Below are 14,684 nucleotides of genomic sequence, written 5' to 3' on the forward strand. Positions count from 1 at the left end.
TCTGTCCGAACACAGAGGTTCTTAGCACCCTCTGCAGCGTTACAGCTCTGACCGCCACCTTGGTCAAGTGCTCCGCAGCTTCTGGGGACTGCGGGCCATTGGGTAATTGAGTGATTAATTTGGTAGGGAGTGGTCGAATACTGCACCAGAGAGGCCAATTCCTGTTCTCGCGAGGGAGTGACTCGTTGAAGCTTACTGGGCTTTCCTAATTTGGTTGTAGCTGGATTAGTATAGCCCTATTCGCTCTCGGCATCTTTTGCCGGTGACAGGCGTCACTGATCTCAGAATGGCGTAATGAGCTCAGAAGGATGGATATGCAACACTTACATGTCTTCTGATGCTTTTCCAAAGTTTCGTGCCATTCACGCAATCACTGTCGGCGACAAACGCAGAAACAGCAGATTACTGAGCCGCCCCGGGGTCGCGCGCTACCGTTGCAAACAGAGGCAGCAAAGGCAGCAGAGGCCAACTGAGGCGAGTAATGGACGCATCATCACGTGATCCAACATGGCAGCGCCCACGGGAGTGCTGTGATAAGGGTCTATATGGACTCTTCCTGTCTTCCATACGCTCTTATGCACAGAAACTCGCCCGCAATGCTGCAGCCTCAGCTGCCCAGGGCGCTTGATTTTGTAATCTTTCATAATGGAAAGGCGCGTAGCGCTTACCTGTGGTTTAACGGCTTTCAGTGCTTTCTGATACGACCATTTTTGTAGGAATCGATGGGGTTTACAGGGTTTAGCAGACATGGGAAAAAACTGAACCCAAATCTAATGTTAGATAGCAGTGTCATAAACACTAATTACGTAATTTATATGCCCTTGGTGCCTTTAATTATAGGTCCCTCTAGAAGATTTCGCACGTCTCCACGTGTTACAGCGCAGTGAGATTAAGCCTCTGTACGGCATCTTGGGAGCTTTTCTCCTGTAGGCGGCATGCAACATTTGTTCTTCGAATAATTTGTGGGCCATTTGTAGCGCAATTTTGGCCTAGAGTTACCGTGTCAAGATCTCATTGCAGTCTATGGAATTTGGGGTAGAAGGCTTCGACATGGCAATGAATGTTTCCGCTATAAGTTTTTCCCCTGCCTATTTTTCCCTGTCTTAACCGGATAATTTCCTTGTCAATAACCTGCCTTACTATTCCCTACGTTTTCTATCTTGTTTAGACACAGAGAACACGTTTTTATTAGCCGTAAAAAGCTCGGACCAGAGACGGTTGATAATGTGTAGTCAGATATATCTGCTCACAAACAGAAATTAGGCGAGAGCCTGTGGTCAGCGTTGATAAAAGCAGTTAAACGTATTTCCGCATAGAACAATAAAAGAATGCTATCGCGGAACGTTTCTTAGTACGAAAGTATGTCGTGCGCTTTATTCTATGCACAACGCCTGGAGAAAGAAGCAGCGCAGATGCGTGCAATAGATTATGCGTTTAGCAAATAATGTACCGCATGGAATCGCTCGTAAAATACTGCGAAATAGGATGTATAAAAGGTCAAGATAAGCGGGAATAATAGGCACACATTACGCCATTATTGCTCAAAACCAACAAAAAGACTGGCGCTGAATCCAGGGCCGCACACTGACCGTCCTTTGCAAGATAACAAATTATGGCCGCAGAAAGATAAGTAACGTCACCTGATGAACGTTATCTCCACTGCTCACCCTTGGATGGTCCTCGCCCCGGTGCGCATGGCACAGTGCTCTCTACAGCGCTGGGATTACAAAATGCTCATACGTCAGCTCTGGACAGATTCCGCTTAGATCGCTCAGCTAAATTCAGTCTACGGATGAGTATGCCGTAAACGGTGGAAGTGAAAAAACTCGAGGAGGCACCATGACATCAGGCAGCTACCCTCAGCAAAGCAGCCTCCTCTGACCTCGCCCTTTTTTGACTTCAGTCTTTAGCCTTTTACTACAGGTCCTACGTGGTCCTTGAAAACATTGCCTGGTTTGTCGTAGCTCTCAGGGTGCCCTATCATGATCGGTCCTCACCACGCACCCTCGCTTGTACTTTCCCCGTAATCACCTCGCGCTCGGCGGCTATAGAACATGTGTACCGCTTGGCTATCACGTAGCCAAGCCTATTTCCCATGAGCCTTTCCTGAATGTTTTGTGTCACTAAAGACTTCAAAATGGTCGCGTGGCGCTCCCTTTTAGTTTTTTTTCCTTGCTTCATGATGACGTGGCTAAGCATTCTACACTATAAGAAAAAAAAGTTTACACCCTTTGAGTCGTATCTTGCCACACAACGATAAACGTCATCTGTCTTGTCCGCATTTCCTTTCTTTTACCCTGCGACCCCGGTACTTCCCAGTAACGAACCGCATGCGCGTTATCAGCATGACATAGCATTACCGACAGGAAAGTAGAGGGCGTGGCGTTTTTTAAGAAAGGAAACGCAAGCAAGGCAGACGACGATTATTGTTGTGTGGCAGATATACACCCCAAAGGTGGGGGGGGGGGGGAGGTGTAAACTTTTTTTAGAGCGTAGAGTGCCCCTCCACTCAATACTCCACCTGGACTCAAAGGATGTATGGATGAATCGACAGACTCTGTGGCCACCTCGCGAGTTTCCGCAGAACTATTACGTCATGCTTAAGCTAAATTCGCATGGCGATCTGCAGCGAGCATCAGCTGGCTTAGCAGCAACGAATGGCGTCGCTAACAGCTCATCTGGCTCATCTCTTTGTAGGCGACATGATTCGCGGCACTGAGTCGCGCGTCACACTCGTCCACAGGGGGGAGGTGTAAACTTTTTTTAGAGCGTAGAGTGCCCCTCCACTCAATACTCCACCTGGACTCAAAGGATGTATGGATGAATCGACAGACTCTGTGGACGTCCCCTATGAAACGGGGTGGTGGCTCGCGCCACCAAGCCCTATAAGAAAGTGCAGGCCAGTGCCGCCCCTCGACTGAAGTGGCCACTGTATTTCACTGACACTCCGCCGCAATTCTTGAGAATCATAGCGTCTTCTTCAGACGAGGGGTGACGCTATGCTCAGCTTAGAGAGACACAATCCAGCTAAGAGAGACATTAGAGGTAAACGCTAGCTCACTTAAGGATGTCTATAGATTACAATGTGAAAATCTTCTTAGCACAAAAACTTAACAAAAAGAAATGTTTGGCTACTACAGCGGGAAAGCTGAAGGCCGAAATTCTGTTTCTTGATTTTTGCGCCTGAATCACGGTGCCGATTACGTCTTTCTGACGTCACCAATATCACGCTACTTTCGAGTATATACACGTTTTTTCCTCTATGGAAGACCTGGGAGAAGTTGCGAAGTTGAATCATCACTTCCTTTCCAATTCAGTGCATAATGCTTCCTTTATTCGTCAATAATTAACTAGCGCCGAGCAGGCAATGCCAAAATCTGTCATGTCATGGAGACCTGGTGCGAAAAGCACAAGGTAACTGTGACGCCTGTCCTATTTACTTAAACTAATTATTAAAGGGAAAATGAGACATCCACCCGAACGTAACTAAGTTATACAAAGGAAACCCAAACTGGTTCCTCGAATAAAAGCTTCGCAGTTGAAGAAAAATTCGTCCTAGTCCGGGACTCGAACCCAGGACCTTCTGCTAGCCACCTGGTTAGCTCAGATGGTGGAGCGGCTGCCCCGTAAAGGCGGTGGTCCCGGGTTTGAGTTCCGGACCTGGACGAATTTTCCTTTAACTGCGAAGATTTTCTTCGAGGAACCCGTATGGGTTTCCTTTTTAGCACTTAGCTACGTTCGGGTGGATGTGTCATTTTCATTTTATTAATTACTTCTCTTGGCCACCTCGCGAGTTTCCGCAGAACTATTACGTCATGCTTAAGCTAAATTCGCATGGCGATCTGCAGCGAGCATCAGCTGGCTTAGCAGCAACGAATGGCGTCGCTAACAGCTCATCTGGCTCATCTCTTTGTAGGCGACATGATTCGCGGCACTGAGTCGCGCGTCACACTCGTCCAGAGAATTCGTTTCGTCGTGTGAATCCAGGTTCACCGATGGTCCTGCCACGCTAAGATCGACCGATTCGCGATTCCGGATGCGACATTCGCCGATCTAGATTAACTTAATGTTTCTCTTTAGGGATTCTTTAAATCTCTAGTTAATTATATAGTTTGGTTTTTTTTTTTACTTTTTACAGGGCGACCTGTTTTCACAATAGGCTGTGAACGTGACTAAGTGCCCCCACCACACCTGTGTGCACCCCCGGCAGTTACTTCGCTCGTCTCCTCAACTTTTCTATGCTATATACAATTTAACTCCAAAAAGGGTTTACGAGCCAGCAATCTTCTCCCATTAACCTCGTTTTTCTTACTTCTTTCCTCTGTCTCTGTTTTTCTCTTTAGGCCTTTTGAGTGACTTTAGTAAAATTCTTCGGCACGTAGGGGCTCATGTTGGATAAGCATAGTTGCGGGCGCGTCATCTAAAGCCCTGCGATCTCTAGCTTTCAGATGTGTATGGTTGTTTCCTTTACAGTAGATGGCCTAAATACAAGATGTCACGAGAGGTCATGGTTTTTTGAGACAGAACGGAGAGATGATAAGTTTGTCCCTTTGGCATACTGCAAGCGTTTCTTTTTCTCTCTATTATTAGATATGTTGAAGAAAATGATGGCGTCTTTAAGAAGTGTCAAGTGCGCCTCTTCTTTGACATAAGAAAAAAGAAGAAGAAGTAAAAGTAAAAATGAAAGGAAACGTGATACAGCTGTAAATCTGGCGCTGCATATTTTCGTACGGTGAATCTGCAGAGTAACAATCGAGAATCACTGCGCAAAAGACAAGGAGCAACTGAAATGTCATCCCTGGATTGCTCGGTGGAATTTTCATTTGGTATGCGCTACTTTGTTCACTTGTCACCTTCTACAGGCGTAAGTGCCCCGAAATGTGATCTTGATTTTGTATTGCAGCGCCAAAGGTTGATTAATACAGCAGGTGCGTGCTCACTTTCGGTGACCATTGAAAGCAAAGGAGGCTACTGAAATGCGCTTGCCGAACTGGTCAGTGTGCCGTGTGCCCTTGCGCAGTCGTTCCGGTACGTACGTCGCTGCAACACGCCCTCAATGCGTTAAAATTTTCGAGTCTTTCACTGCAGCTCAGCTCGTTTCTTTCCTTCTTCGGGACTATACTAAACCTAAAAACTCCTGTGACAAAGCACGCGGACTTAAGATACACCGTACACGCATCTTTCCTCCTGTTATCACCCTCGCGCAGCAGAGCGCATGTTGTCTGTTCAGTGCGCGAAGAAAAAAAAGAGCAACAGTGTGTCCCTTGTAGAATTCGCGTTCAATTCGGCAACTTCTGAGAATTCGTGGTGGCAAGAACAGGCACGAATACGACGTGCTATGGCAGCAGTCTGATTCTGTACAAGCTTTATTCTTTCTGTCGGTTTCGACAGCACTTTTCTCGCACGGTAACGTACGTCCAGCGCATTGCGGAGAGCGCGCTGCATGTACCAGTCAGAAGGAACAGGCCCGAGTAGCTTCCCAGCTTGTCCCTGAAGTAGCCTGCAAGTTGAAACTAAAATTTAGCGACAGTACGCAAGGGGTAGAAAGAGAAAGAGGGAAACAGAATTTGGGAGGAAGGCCGAGAGGTTAACTAGAAGAGAACGTGTCCCTTCAAATCGTACACAGGGGTAACAGAGCAAGTGAACCTAAAGAGAGATGGAAAATGGAGAGCCCAAGAAGACACGCGAGCGCGGAAAGGATGCGTACTGGAGCGTAAGGGTCGTGAGCACAAGTGCATTGACCACCTTCTTCTACGATGGAAGGACCAGAACTTCCAGATAATCTGCTTCAAAAATGGTAAGTCCTCTACTCTTAGTCAGTATAGCTGCGAATTGCCAGCTTTGAGCACAAAATGAAACAACTTGAGCACGCTACGAAAAAGGACTGAAATATATATTGTGGAGAACTGGTAATAAGTAAATGGGGTAGCAGCCTAGACAACCTAACAAAGCGAACGCATTTAGGAGGTAATCATCAGCTTTCCTCTAATACGGGCCAACGCACTGCTCACTATTCAATTTATGCAAATTAGGCAAAACTTGACGACTAAACTAATTTGCCTATCACCATACCCAGGAATTCGGACATTGCCCCTTCGGCACTTTGTTGAGCTGCACCGCAATACAACAGCGTAACTCAATGGGAAGCGTTTTCAAAAATTATATTTCGAAATATCGGCTTAGTTTCATCAAGTTGCTAACCATTAAGTTATGCTGGTGTATTGTGGCGAAGTTCAACAGACTGAGGGGAAATGTCTAAAATTCCTGGTCATGTAAGACAACAAGCTGCGTTGTCAAAAGGTACAAATAGCGTTTAATATACTTCCTTTACCTGCACTTGCCTGTTAGAGATGGTCTTGGTAGTCCCGTTAGTCCCACTAAGAATGAACTTAGTCCATAGGCAACACTGAAGCGACCAATGTCCACCACCTCCATGTACAACACCGGAACCAACGGCAGCGTCGAACCATTGCACCAGCCCGCCACGCAAGACACAATCACGAGCACGAGGTACGAGTCGCCAAATGCGAAGCAAAAGTTAGCAGCCGTCCAGACTGACATGCAGAACGCCATCAACGCGTTCCTGGACAAAAATTTTCTGTCTGTGATCCACCCGGAAGTGAGCCTGGCCATAAGGTCCATGCCTGTGTACGCCGAGATCAAAGTGAGCGCCCTCCATCTGTTTATGCCGTGGTCCATGGCGAGGTCGATGATAACTGTAGAAAACGTCATTCCATTTGTGACGATAACGACTTTGGACAGGACCACAACGTAGTACTTGGCAAGCGCGAGGAAACTGAACAGTTCTTTGGCCGCCAGCAGCGCTGACTTGACACCTCCGGAAGTACTCTGCGCCGCTTCTGTAGGGTGCACTTCTGCAGCAGTTAATGGGAGCTTGCTGGAAGACTGCTCTGCACTGAGCGTTAGCTTCGCTTTATGCACAGAAAACGGAAACGGCGCACTCTTTCGGCACGTGTTCTCGCTTTGCGTGACGTAGTCTTCGCGAAGAATATTCCGGATGGGGGCCTCTGCATCCAATGACAAGTTAGCTCTCCTTTTTGTTGTGGGGGAATCTCGCCCACAAATAATGTTTTCTTGCACGCTCAGGCAGCGTGTGCTGCATTCAACCACGTGCACGTTTTCCGTCGGGGTGCTTCCGTCGGCAGGTTCGCTTGGCTCAAAACCCGCATTTTTCACGCCGCTCTTCAGGTTGTGCTTCGTGATGGCTGACTCTTCATTTTGACAGCGCAACGTACTGCTGGTTTCTGATAACACGCGCCCTGCCTCCGTAGTGTCCGAGTCTTGAAAGTTCTGTTTAGCGACTTCTGCAGACTCCTGTGCAGGCTGAGGAGCCTGTTTTGGTGCTGGTATGCGCTGCAGTAGCGTGCCAGCAGTTCCGTTTAGTATGGCTCCACCTGCGAGCAAGAATGCACCCCGGAAGCCGAACTCGTCGAAGAAGAACTGGATTGTGGGCGGAAAGATGAGACCGCCCACGGAGAAGCCGGCCATGTTGAGCCCAGAAGCAACAGCTCGATACTTGGTGAAGTGCTGGTTGATCACCGTGCTTGACAGGGAGAGCTGACCGACGCTTAGCCCTGGACAGTTTAACGATAAAAAACGCTGAGACCTCCTCGTAACCATAGCGTTTCTGTTTGCACACTTGCACGTACATACCTACATCGTAATAGATCAGCAAACTTTCAACCGGATAACGTTATTAGGCCGCTGGCGGTCGTTTCGAAATCTAAAATACATTTCCATGCTCTATGAAGCCATGCGCTCCGTTACAGTACATATAACGGCCTTAAATAGCAATTGTTTGAGGTAACCCACATATGCGACCAAAGCGGTGAACCCGGAAAGGACAATGCAGGATTTCGCTCGTAGTATTCCTGCAGAAAGGTGGCATGTTGGGCGAGTTGGTAACGCATCTTTGACTTAGGCAGCACGAATTAATATAACCGGAGGGAAGGAAAGAACAGACAGATATATAATTGGATGGATGGAAGGATGGATGGATACAACTTTATTGAACGTCAGGCAAGGTTTAACGCGACCCGGGCTTAGGTCTCCCACGGGGAAACGCCAAGGCCCCGCAGCGCCGCTTCATGGGCTTGCTGGACTGGCCAAGTCTAGAAGCCAAGGTCTGATCGTGCTACGCACAGCGGTGGCCCACGTCGACGACAGGGTCTCTGGAGTAACTTCCATTTTTCCTATAATTACATTACGCTCCCACAACAAGTGTTTGACTGTTGCTGGTCTTTTCTGGCACAATTTGCACATGTCGCCCTGATGCTTACCTGGGAAGATACGCTTTAGATAAAATGGGTTAGGGAAGGTGTTCGTCTGGAGCTGTCTCCATGCGACGGCCTGGAGACAGCTCCACACACGTGGTCCTTAGAAAAAGTTAGACAAAACCTTTGTAGAAGGGCTTATTGCTGGGTGAGTAGGTGCATGGCTGAGTTAGGAAGAGTTGCGCGCATAAAAGGACGAACACAGGAAAAAAGCGAGGTAGATGGAATTGCGCCCTTTCCGTCTACCTCATTTCTTTCCTGTGTTCATCTTTTTATGCGCGCAACTCTTCCAAAACATTTGAAGTTCCTAGGTAAGTTAGTGGTGGGCGTCTAGGTAATCTAACTCAGCGTCATGGAGCATAAGGATTGACCTCGTGACACACGTTTCACACGATTTGCTTATAAAAAATGTTGCTTCTATTTATCGTGCCACCTGCTCTTTATCCTTATCCTTATCCACCCTTATCTGAGCAAACATAGGTGAACCGCCGAAACAATAAGCTTGGCAAGCTTTGCGCGGCAGTGGACAACAAGATAAAAGGAGAAAGCCATAGCATTTGTGAGTGCACGATCAAGCACCGCGAAGGTTTGGTCAAGCGCGACAAAGATGCTGTGTATAGCGTTCCGTTATCTTGCGGGAATGGTTATTTTGGACAGACGGGTCGTGGTCTGAATAACAGAGTAATGGACCACAGAGCTTCTTTAAGGGGACAGCCGTGTTCTAACTTATCATTACACTGCAAGTAATGCGGGTGCGTACCTATGTTTGTCGAGACAACTGCGCTCTCGAGAATCAGACGCAAAGTGCCACAAGAAATAGAAGAAGCATTTTTTATAAGCGAGTCGGGGCTGAAGCGCGTGTCATGAGGCCATCCATTACGCTGCATGACGCTGAGTTAGATTACCTGGACGCCCACCACTACGTGACGTAGAAACTAACAAGGTTTTGTCTATTTCTTGGGACCACGTGTGTTCTTCAGCGCGTCTATTTATACGTCTGTCTGTTTTCTTTTCATTAAATCCTCACTTGATAGTCGGCGCTGTGTGTGTGTGTTTTTTGTTCCCTCTGTCTATGTTAATTCGCGCTGCCTAAGTCAAGGTAGTATTCCTAACTGACGTTGCAGAAAATTACCTATAGAAATAATCAAATGAGCAAAAACAAACGTGTCAGAAGTGGGATTGGATTCGAAACCATGCCCGGTAGTCCGGACTGTGACCTGAACGCAGCGCCTTAGACCACTCGGCCATCCTGACAACTATAACAGCATTTCGCACCATCTGCTACTAAATGAATAAGAAGGTGTGCCAAGCCTTGTTAGTCGCGAGAGCGCAGGATTTAGTTGGAAGTTTTCTTGACAGCTGAAGGTGTAAATCCACACCTCTGTTACGTGAGTGGAAAACCACACAAGACCAGTATAAAGATAAACTCGCACAGGTGAGTAATATAACTCAACACGGTGTCCTCCCTGTCACCTACAGATTATTAAAGTCCTAACAGTGAGGAATGGAGCTCCGCTCCTATACCCTCATTCGTGTTTCCCATCTAATCAGCAGCGGGCATACTGCGTTTGACAAGACAGCGATGCGTGCAGGTGCACCATTACGAACGCTAGTTAAATAACACCATTACCGTAAACGACTCCGTATACGAGGGCCAGGTAGGTGACGCCGGTGGCAAAGAAGCACAAGGACACCGCGATAGCAGCAACAAGGCACGCGGTAAAGGTGATCTTCCACACGACCACGTGCCTCGCAAGTATACCTGCTATCAGGGCTGGAAAGAAACAAAGGACTCCGAGTTAGAAAGTCTTCCAAGTGACGCGAGGAGTCTATATCAAAGATACAACCGATGAACACATGCCATCCACGTATATCGGACTCTCGAAATAGAGCTGAATGCTGTCGCGATAGTGTCGGCATCGCAAGCTCTACAAAACTGTACCATGCCTTTTGTGATACCACGTGAGACCGTGAAACTGCGCTCGACAGCATGTCCTCAGGAGGGCGAGGACACAGCTCAATTGTGCGTCATCTGCGTTTACTTCTATTTTCTCATGGGTGAAGCTACAGTGAAGAAGCTTCACACTCGAACTGCATAGCTGTGCAGTTGATCACAGCATGTCGGAAATACCTTGTGGCTTTTCTGGGAGCCTGTGAACGGAAATGCTCATGACCTTGGCTGTAAAAACGGTAACAGCTTGTACTTGTCTGTAAACTGTGTGTAAAGAGTTTTCACTTGTGGCCAACCTTGAGCTCAAGACAGCCAGCCACGAATTCGGCCAGTGCCAAACATCCATACGCATAGCCACGCAGGTGCGTAATATTTTCGACCAAGAAGTTTCAAGTCCACAATGCTTAAAGAAATAGCGCAAGCATGCATGTTTTACCACTGACGCGCCGACATATCAACTGAACATAGTTGCGGCTTTAGCCTCAATTGAGCAAACCTCACCTGAAGCCCATGTATCTGCGGCACATGATATCAATAACAATGCGGCTATACACATGACATTTGGCATATGTAGCCTGTATTCTCGCCTTATAGCTGCCACCACTACGAGCACATTTGCGACATGGGCGTACAGTGCTTGCGGTCACACATATATGTGCGTGCGTGCGTGTCAATTTTAAGCCAGTATTGTTAACAAACTTCAGCATATATATATATATATATATATATATATATATATATATATATATATATATATATATATATATATATATATATATATATGTTTTATATGTTTTACCGTTACAGCCACCACCTCGATGGCTTGTTAGCTCTGCGCTTTCAGGCGCGGCTGACATGCGGCACTCGCAGAACCAACGGGTGGCCTTCCGGAACTTAAGCGGTAACGGTAAAGTGACATAGGCCCTACGCTAAAACATTCTAACGTGGTCGAAACAGGTGCTGCGGAATTTCGTCTTCACTCGGAAGTACACCTACGAAGAACAAACTTCGGGCAGCATTACAGCCCTCTCAACGCTCAGGCCATTACGCACGCGGCATGCGTCGAAAACTAAGCTGTTGTGGCTGCCGCTTAAGATAGTCGCCGAACCTACAGAGCTCCGCATATGCACGTATACTACGTTCATCCCGCGTATACGTTATAATGGTATATAGATACACAGCAGTGTCACCTGCAGAAAAGTAGCATGTGGCTGCCAGGGTCACTGGCCAGGAGGCTTCTTCTCGCGTCGTCTGGAACGTCTCGATGATGCTCACGTACACGACGGCTGCGGAGCGGATCATGCAGAACGAGAAGACGTTGACCCAGCAACAGCCGACTGCCACGAGCCAGCTCCTCGGAGAGTCCATGGCGCGATTGCTACGCGGTGGGCGCCGATCGCTGTTGCAGTGCGGGCCCGGTCGCTTTATGGCGTGTACCGCTTATCGCCATCCTTGACAGCAACACAAAGGCTGACTGGGCGTATGGTTGTCTGCTCGGTCACGGGTGCGCGTACAAGGGAAGAACGTCGGCTGCCAACGAAATTGCTAGAAGAATACTTCACTCGGGGAACTATCTCGCGCTGGCACATTGTCTTGTTCTTGCGAAGTAATTACAAGCATGATGTTTAAAACAACAACACTGTGCGGTTAATAAATATTTTGCATGCGTTACTGCGAAACGGAATACACTTACGGATGCGTTCCCATTCTGTTCTTCAGAGTTTGAACTAAGAAAAGGTCCCGGAACAATGACAAAAACAACAACAACAACAACAAAGAAAGCTTTCGCACATCTGTTCAACTCTCGGGAGGCATACACCAAGATCAAAATCATCTGAGAGCAAACAGCTCAAAGCCCGCGTGAATTCCAAAATAAATTCTTTAGGTTACGCCGTACCATCCACAGAGATGACTCAAGTCTGTACAAGTTTGCTTGAAAGCTATTGTAAGCTTTAACGAGCCTCTGATCTGCTGGCCACCCATTTCACCAAGATTTATAGAAGTGTTAGTAATAGATTGCGGCTCTTACGATTTTACCACGATGTGGTCTGAGCTGTAAATTCGAAAAGGTCAACTGCGGCCTAAATTATCTGCCCTTACAATCAGCCTTTTCCCGCCAAATAAAGGCCCAGGGGATTTTCGGAGTATACTTTGCTTGCCTAAATAGATCTAAGGTTGGTCTTTATAGTGTCCGTTTGACTTACACTGCAGTATAAGCGCGCTAAATTCTAACATTACGGGAGGCACATTGTCTTATAGCCCTTCAGTCCTTCAAGGAAGAGGACAAGGTCTACTGGACAACCGTGGAAGTTTGGAGTCAGGCGCTTCGAGTTGCTCAAGATTTAGTGAGGGAAATGGGAGCAATCGAGCGGCTCGATTTTTGTTTTTGTTTTTGTCACAGTGATAAGGAGTGGCAGATAACGAAGCCTGAGAAACCGTAGAGGAAGTAGACTACCGTGTATAATTGAGATATCTAGAAATAATAAGGTAAAGAAAAATGAAAGTGCACGAAAATACAGCTTGCCGCAGGTGAGTACCCTAACCACATCCCTTAATACACTTGCGGTGCTTTACATATTAAAGCGTACATGTGTGCAAGTACTTGCATGTGTACTAGACTAGCACCACGGTCTGCTGGCAAGCGCCGCTCATGGCCAAAGCGGCGTACGTGGAACGTCCTTTTCACCGCAAGTGTCACGTAACACGTGATCTCAGGAGCAAGCAGCTGGCCAATACACTGTTGTATGCTATACCTAACGGCATTGCAAAGCTTTCGCTTTGCAATGAGAGAGCAAACTAAGAGCATTCGAGGGGCTCTCGCTTTTTTATGTCACAATTATAAGAAGTGACAGATAATGAAGGCAGAACACACATATCTCGTAGTAATGCGGATATGTGGGCTCGGTCACCACCTGCTGCACCTTATCCTTTCGTCCACTTTCATTTACCTATGCCTGATTATTTCTACACTTCACTTAATCGTATCAATAACGTCCCCTATGCTCTCTAACCACCATGGCGGCTTAGCGGCTACGGTGTTGCGCTGCTAAGCACGAAGTCGCGGGATCGAATCCCGGCAGCGGGGGCCGCATTCCGATGGGGCAGAAATGCAAGAACACCCGTGTCCCGTGCATTGGGGACATGTTAAATATCCGCTGGTGGCAAAAATTAATCCGGAGTCCCCCATTACGGCATGCCTCATTACAAATCGTAGTCTTGGCGCGTAAAACCCCCAAAAGCAATTCAATTCCCCTCTTTTCTCTCTGCTTCATTATGCTTCACCTCTTATGATTGTAACCAGTGATTATAATGCTTAGAGAGATCATGTTGGGCTTAACCAGCTCCACGTGATGAATAAAAGACGCGCTGCTATACATACAGTAAATAACAATAAAAGCACACACACACGCGCACAGCGAGCACCGACGCTGTAAGACCCTGTGCTCTGTGTGGCATTCTATTGTGCATTTAAAGCGAGTATTTCGTGGATGGCTAATGTAGGTAGTGCTTCTTTGTTTTCTTTCGACCAGCTATCAAAGAGGAACGCCCGCTGATACAGGCACTTTAGCTTTGTGCTTTCGGTCGGCTCCATGTCTGTCAGAGAGCGGTGGGCGCAGTGCAAGTGGAACACCGCGGCTCAGACGGAGCGAATGCCGCAAGATTCACGTGAGGCTTGGAAGTGGCCCCATCTCTGTCGTCAACACCACAAAGATCCAGTCAGCGTAGCAGCACAACCTTCTCGTCGCATTATCGAGGCAATTATCGTGTCATTGCCCCTTTCGCACCTCTCCGGGTGTTGACACGACAGTCGCAAAGTTACAGGCGGTGACAGAAAGGGGCGCTGATTCGCAGCGTGTCGGTCAGAGGCAGCGCCTTCTCAACGGAGGCTCAATGGAGGCACAGCAGTCTGCTGCCAGACGGCGCGCTATACCGTTATCAACAGACGGCTTTGATTAAGGGCACCGACTCGCAATTGCAGCCATCGAAGTAATCAGTGCACTATCCGATTGTCGAAGCCTTTCTTTCCATTTGCAAGGGCATAGTCTGACAGCTGCGGCATCGAGACAGTGACCTAAATAAACAAAGATTAGGTCTGTTTTTTTTTGTTAGCTGAAGAAGAGAATAATTTTGATAGTACCAAAAAACGAAACAAGGAAAGATAGATACTAGAGGGGAGGTGTGAATAACATCTTTATCGCGGCTCTCCATGGTATGTTTTCTTTTGTGAATGAACTACATAAAATTCAAGTTCGCCGGTGATATGATATATGCTTGATTGCAATGTTCTTTTTTACTCAAGCGCATACAGACATTGTTTCCCTTTCTCCGTTCCATGCGCTGCCACAGACGCTGAACCCAATTCAACTTATCCACTTTTTAATTCTTGTTTACTTGCACATGCTCGAGCAACTTAGGTGCAAAGGACTGGAATGACCACG

General features: G+C 47.3%; 1 protein-coding gene across 1 annotated transcript in view; it reads right to left on the reverse strand.

Moving 5' to 3' along the window:
- Nucleotides 1-4,936: 4,936 nt before the first annotated feature.
- The window catches only part of LOC135914095 (uncharacterized), a 47,820-nt gene continuing 38,072 nt past the window's right edge, over nucleotides 4,937-14,684 (reverse strand). Inside the window, exons 6-10 of the mRNA XM_070536439.1 lie at nucleotides 11,436-11,684; nucleotides 9,925-10,068; nucleotides 6,332-7,595; nucleotides 5,331-5,500; nucleotides 4,937-5,040 (exon numbers count right to left, since the gene is read on the reverse strand). Of these exons, the coding sequence (XP_070392540.1) occupies nucleotides 4,937-5,040; nucleotides 5,331-5,500; nucleotides 6,332-7,595; nucleotides 9,925-10,068; nucleotides 11,436-11,684 (1,931 nt within the window). The remainder of the gene's footprint in view (nucleotides 5,041-5,330; nucleotides 5,501-6,331; nucleotides 7,596-9,924; nucleotides 10,069-11,435; nucleotides 11,685-14,684) is intronic.

Source organism: Dermacentor albipictus, chromosome 3 (assembly GCF_038994185.2).
Source record: "Dermacentor albipictus isolate Rhodes 1998 colony chromosome 3, USDA_Dalb.pri_finalv2, whole genome shotgun sequence".
Classification (NCBI taxonomy): domain Eukaryota; kingdom Metazoa; phylum Arthropoda; class Arachnida; order Ixodida; family Ixodidae; genus Dermacentor; species Dermacentor albipictus.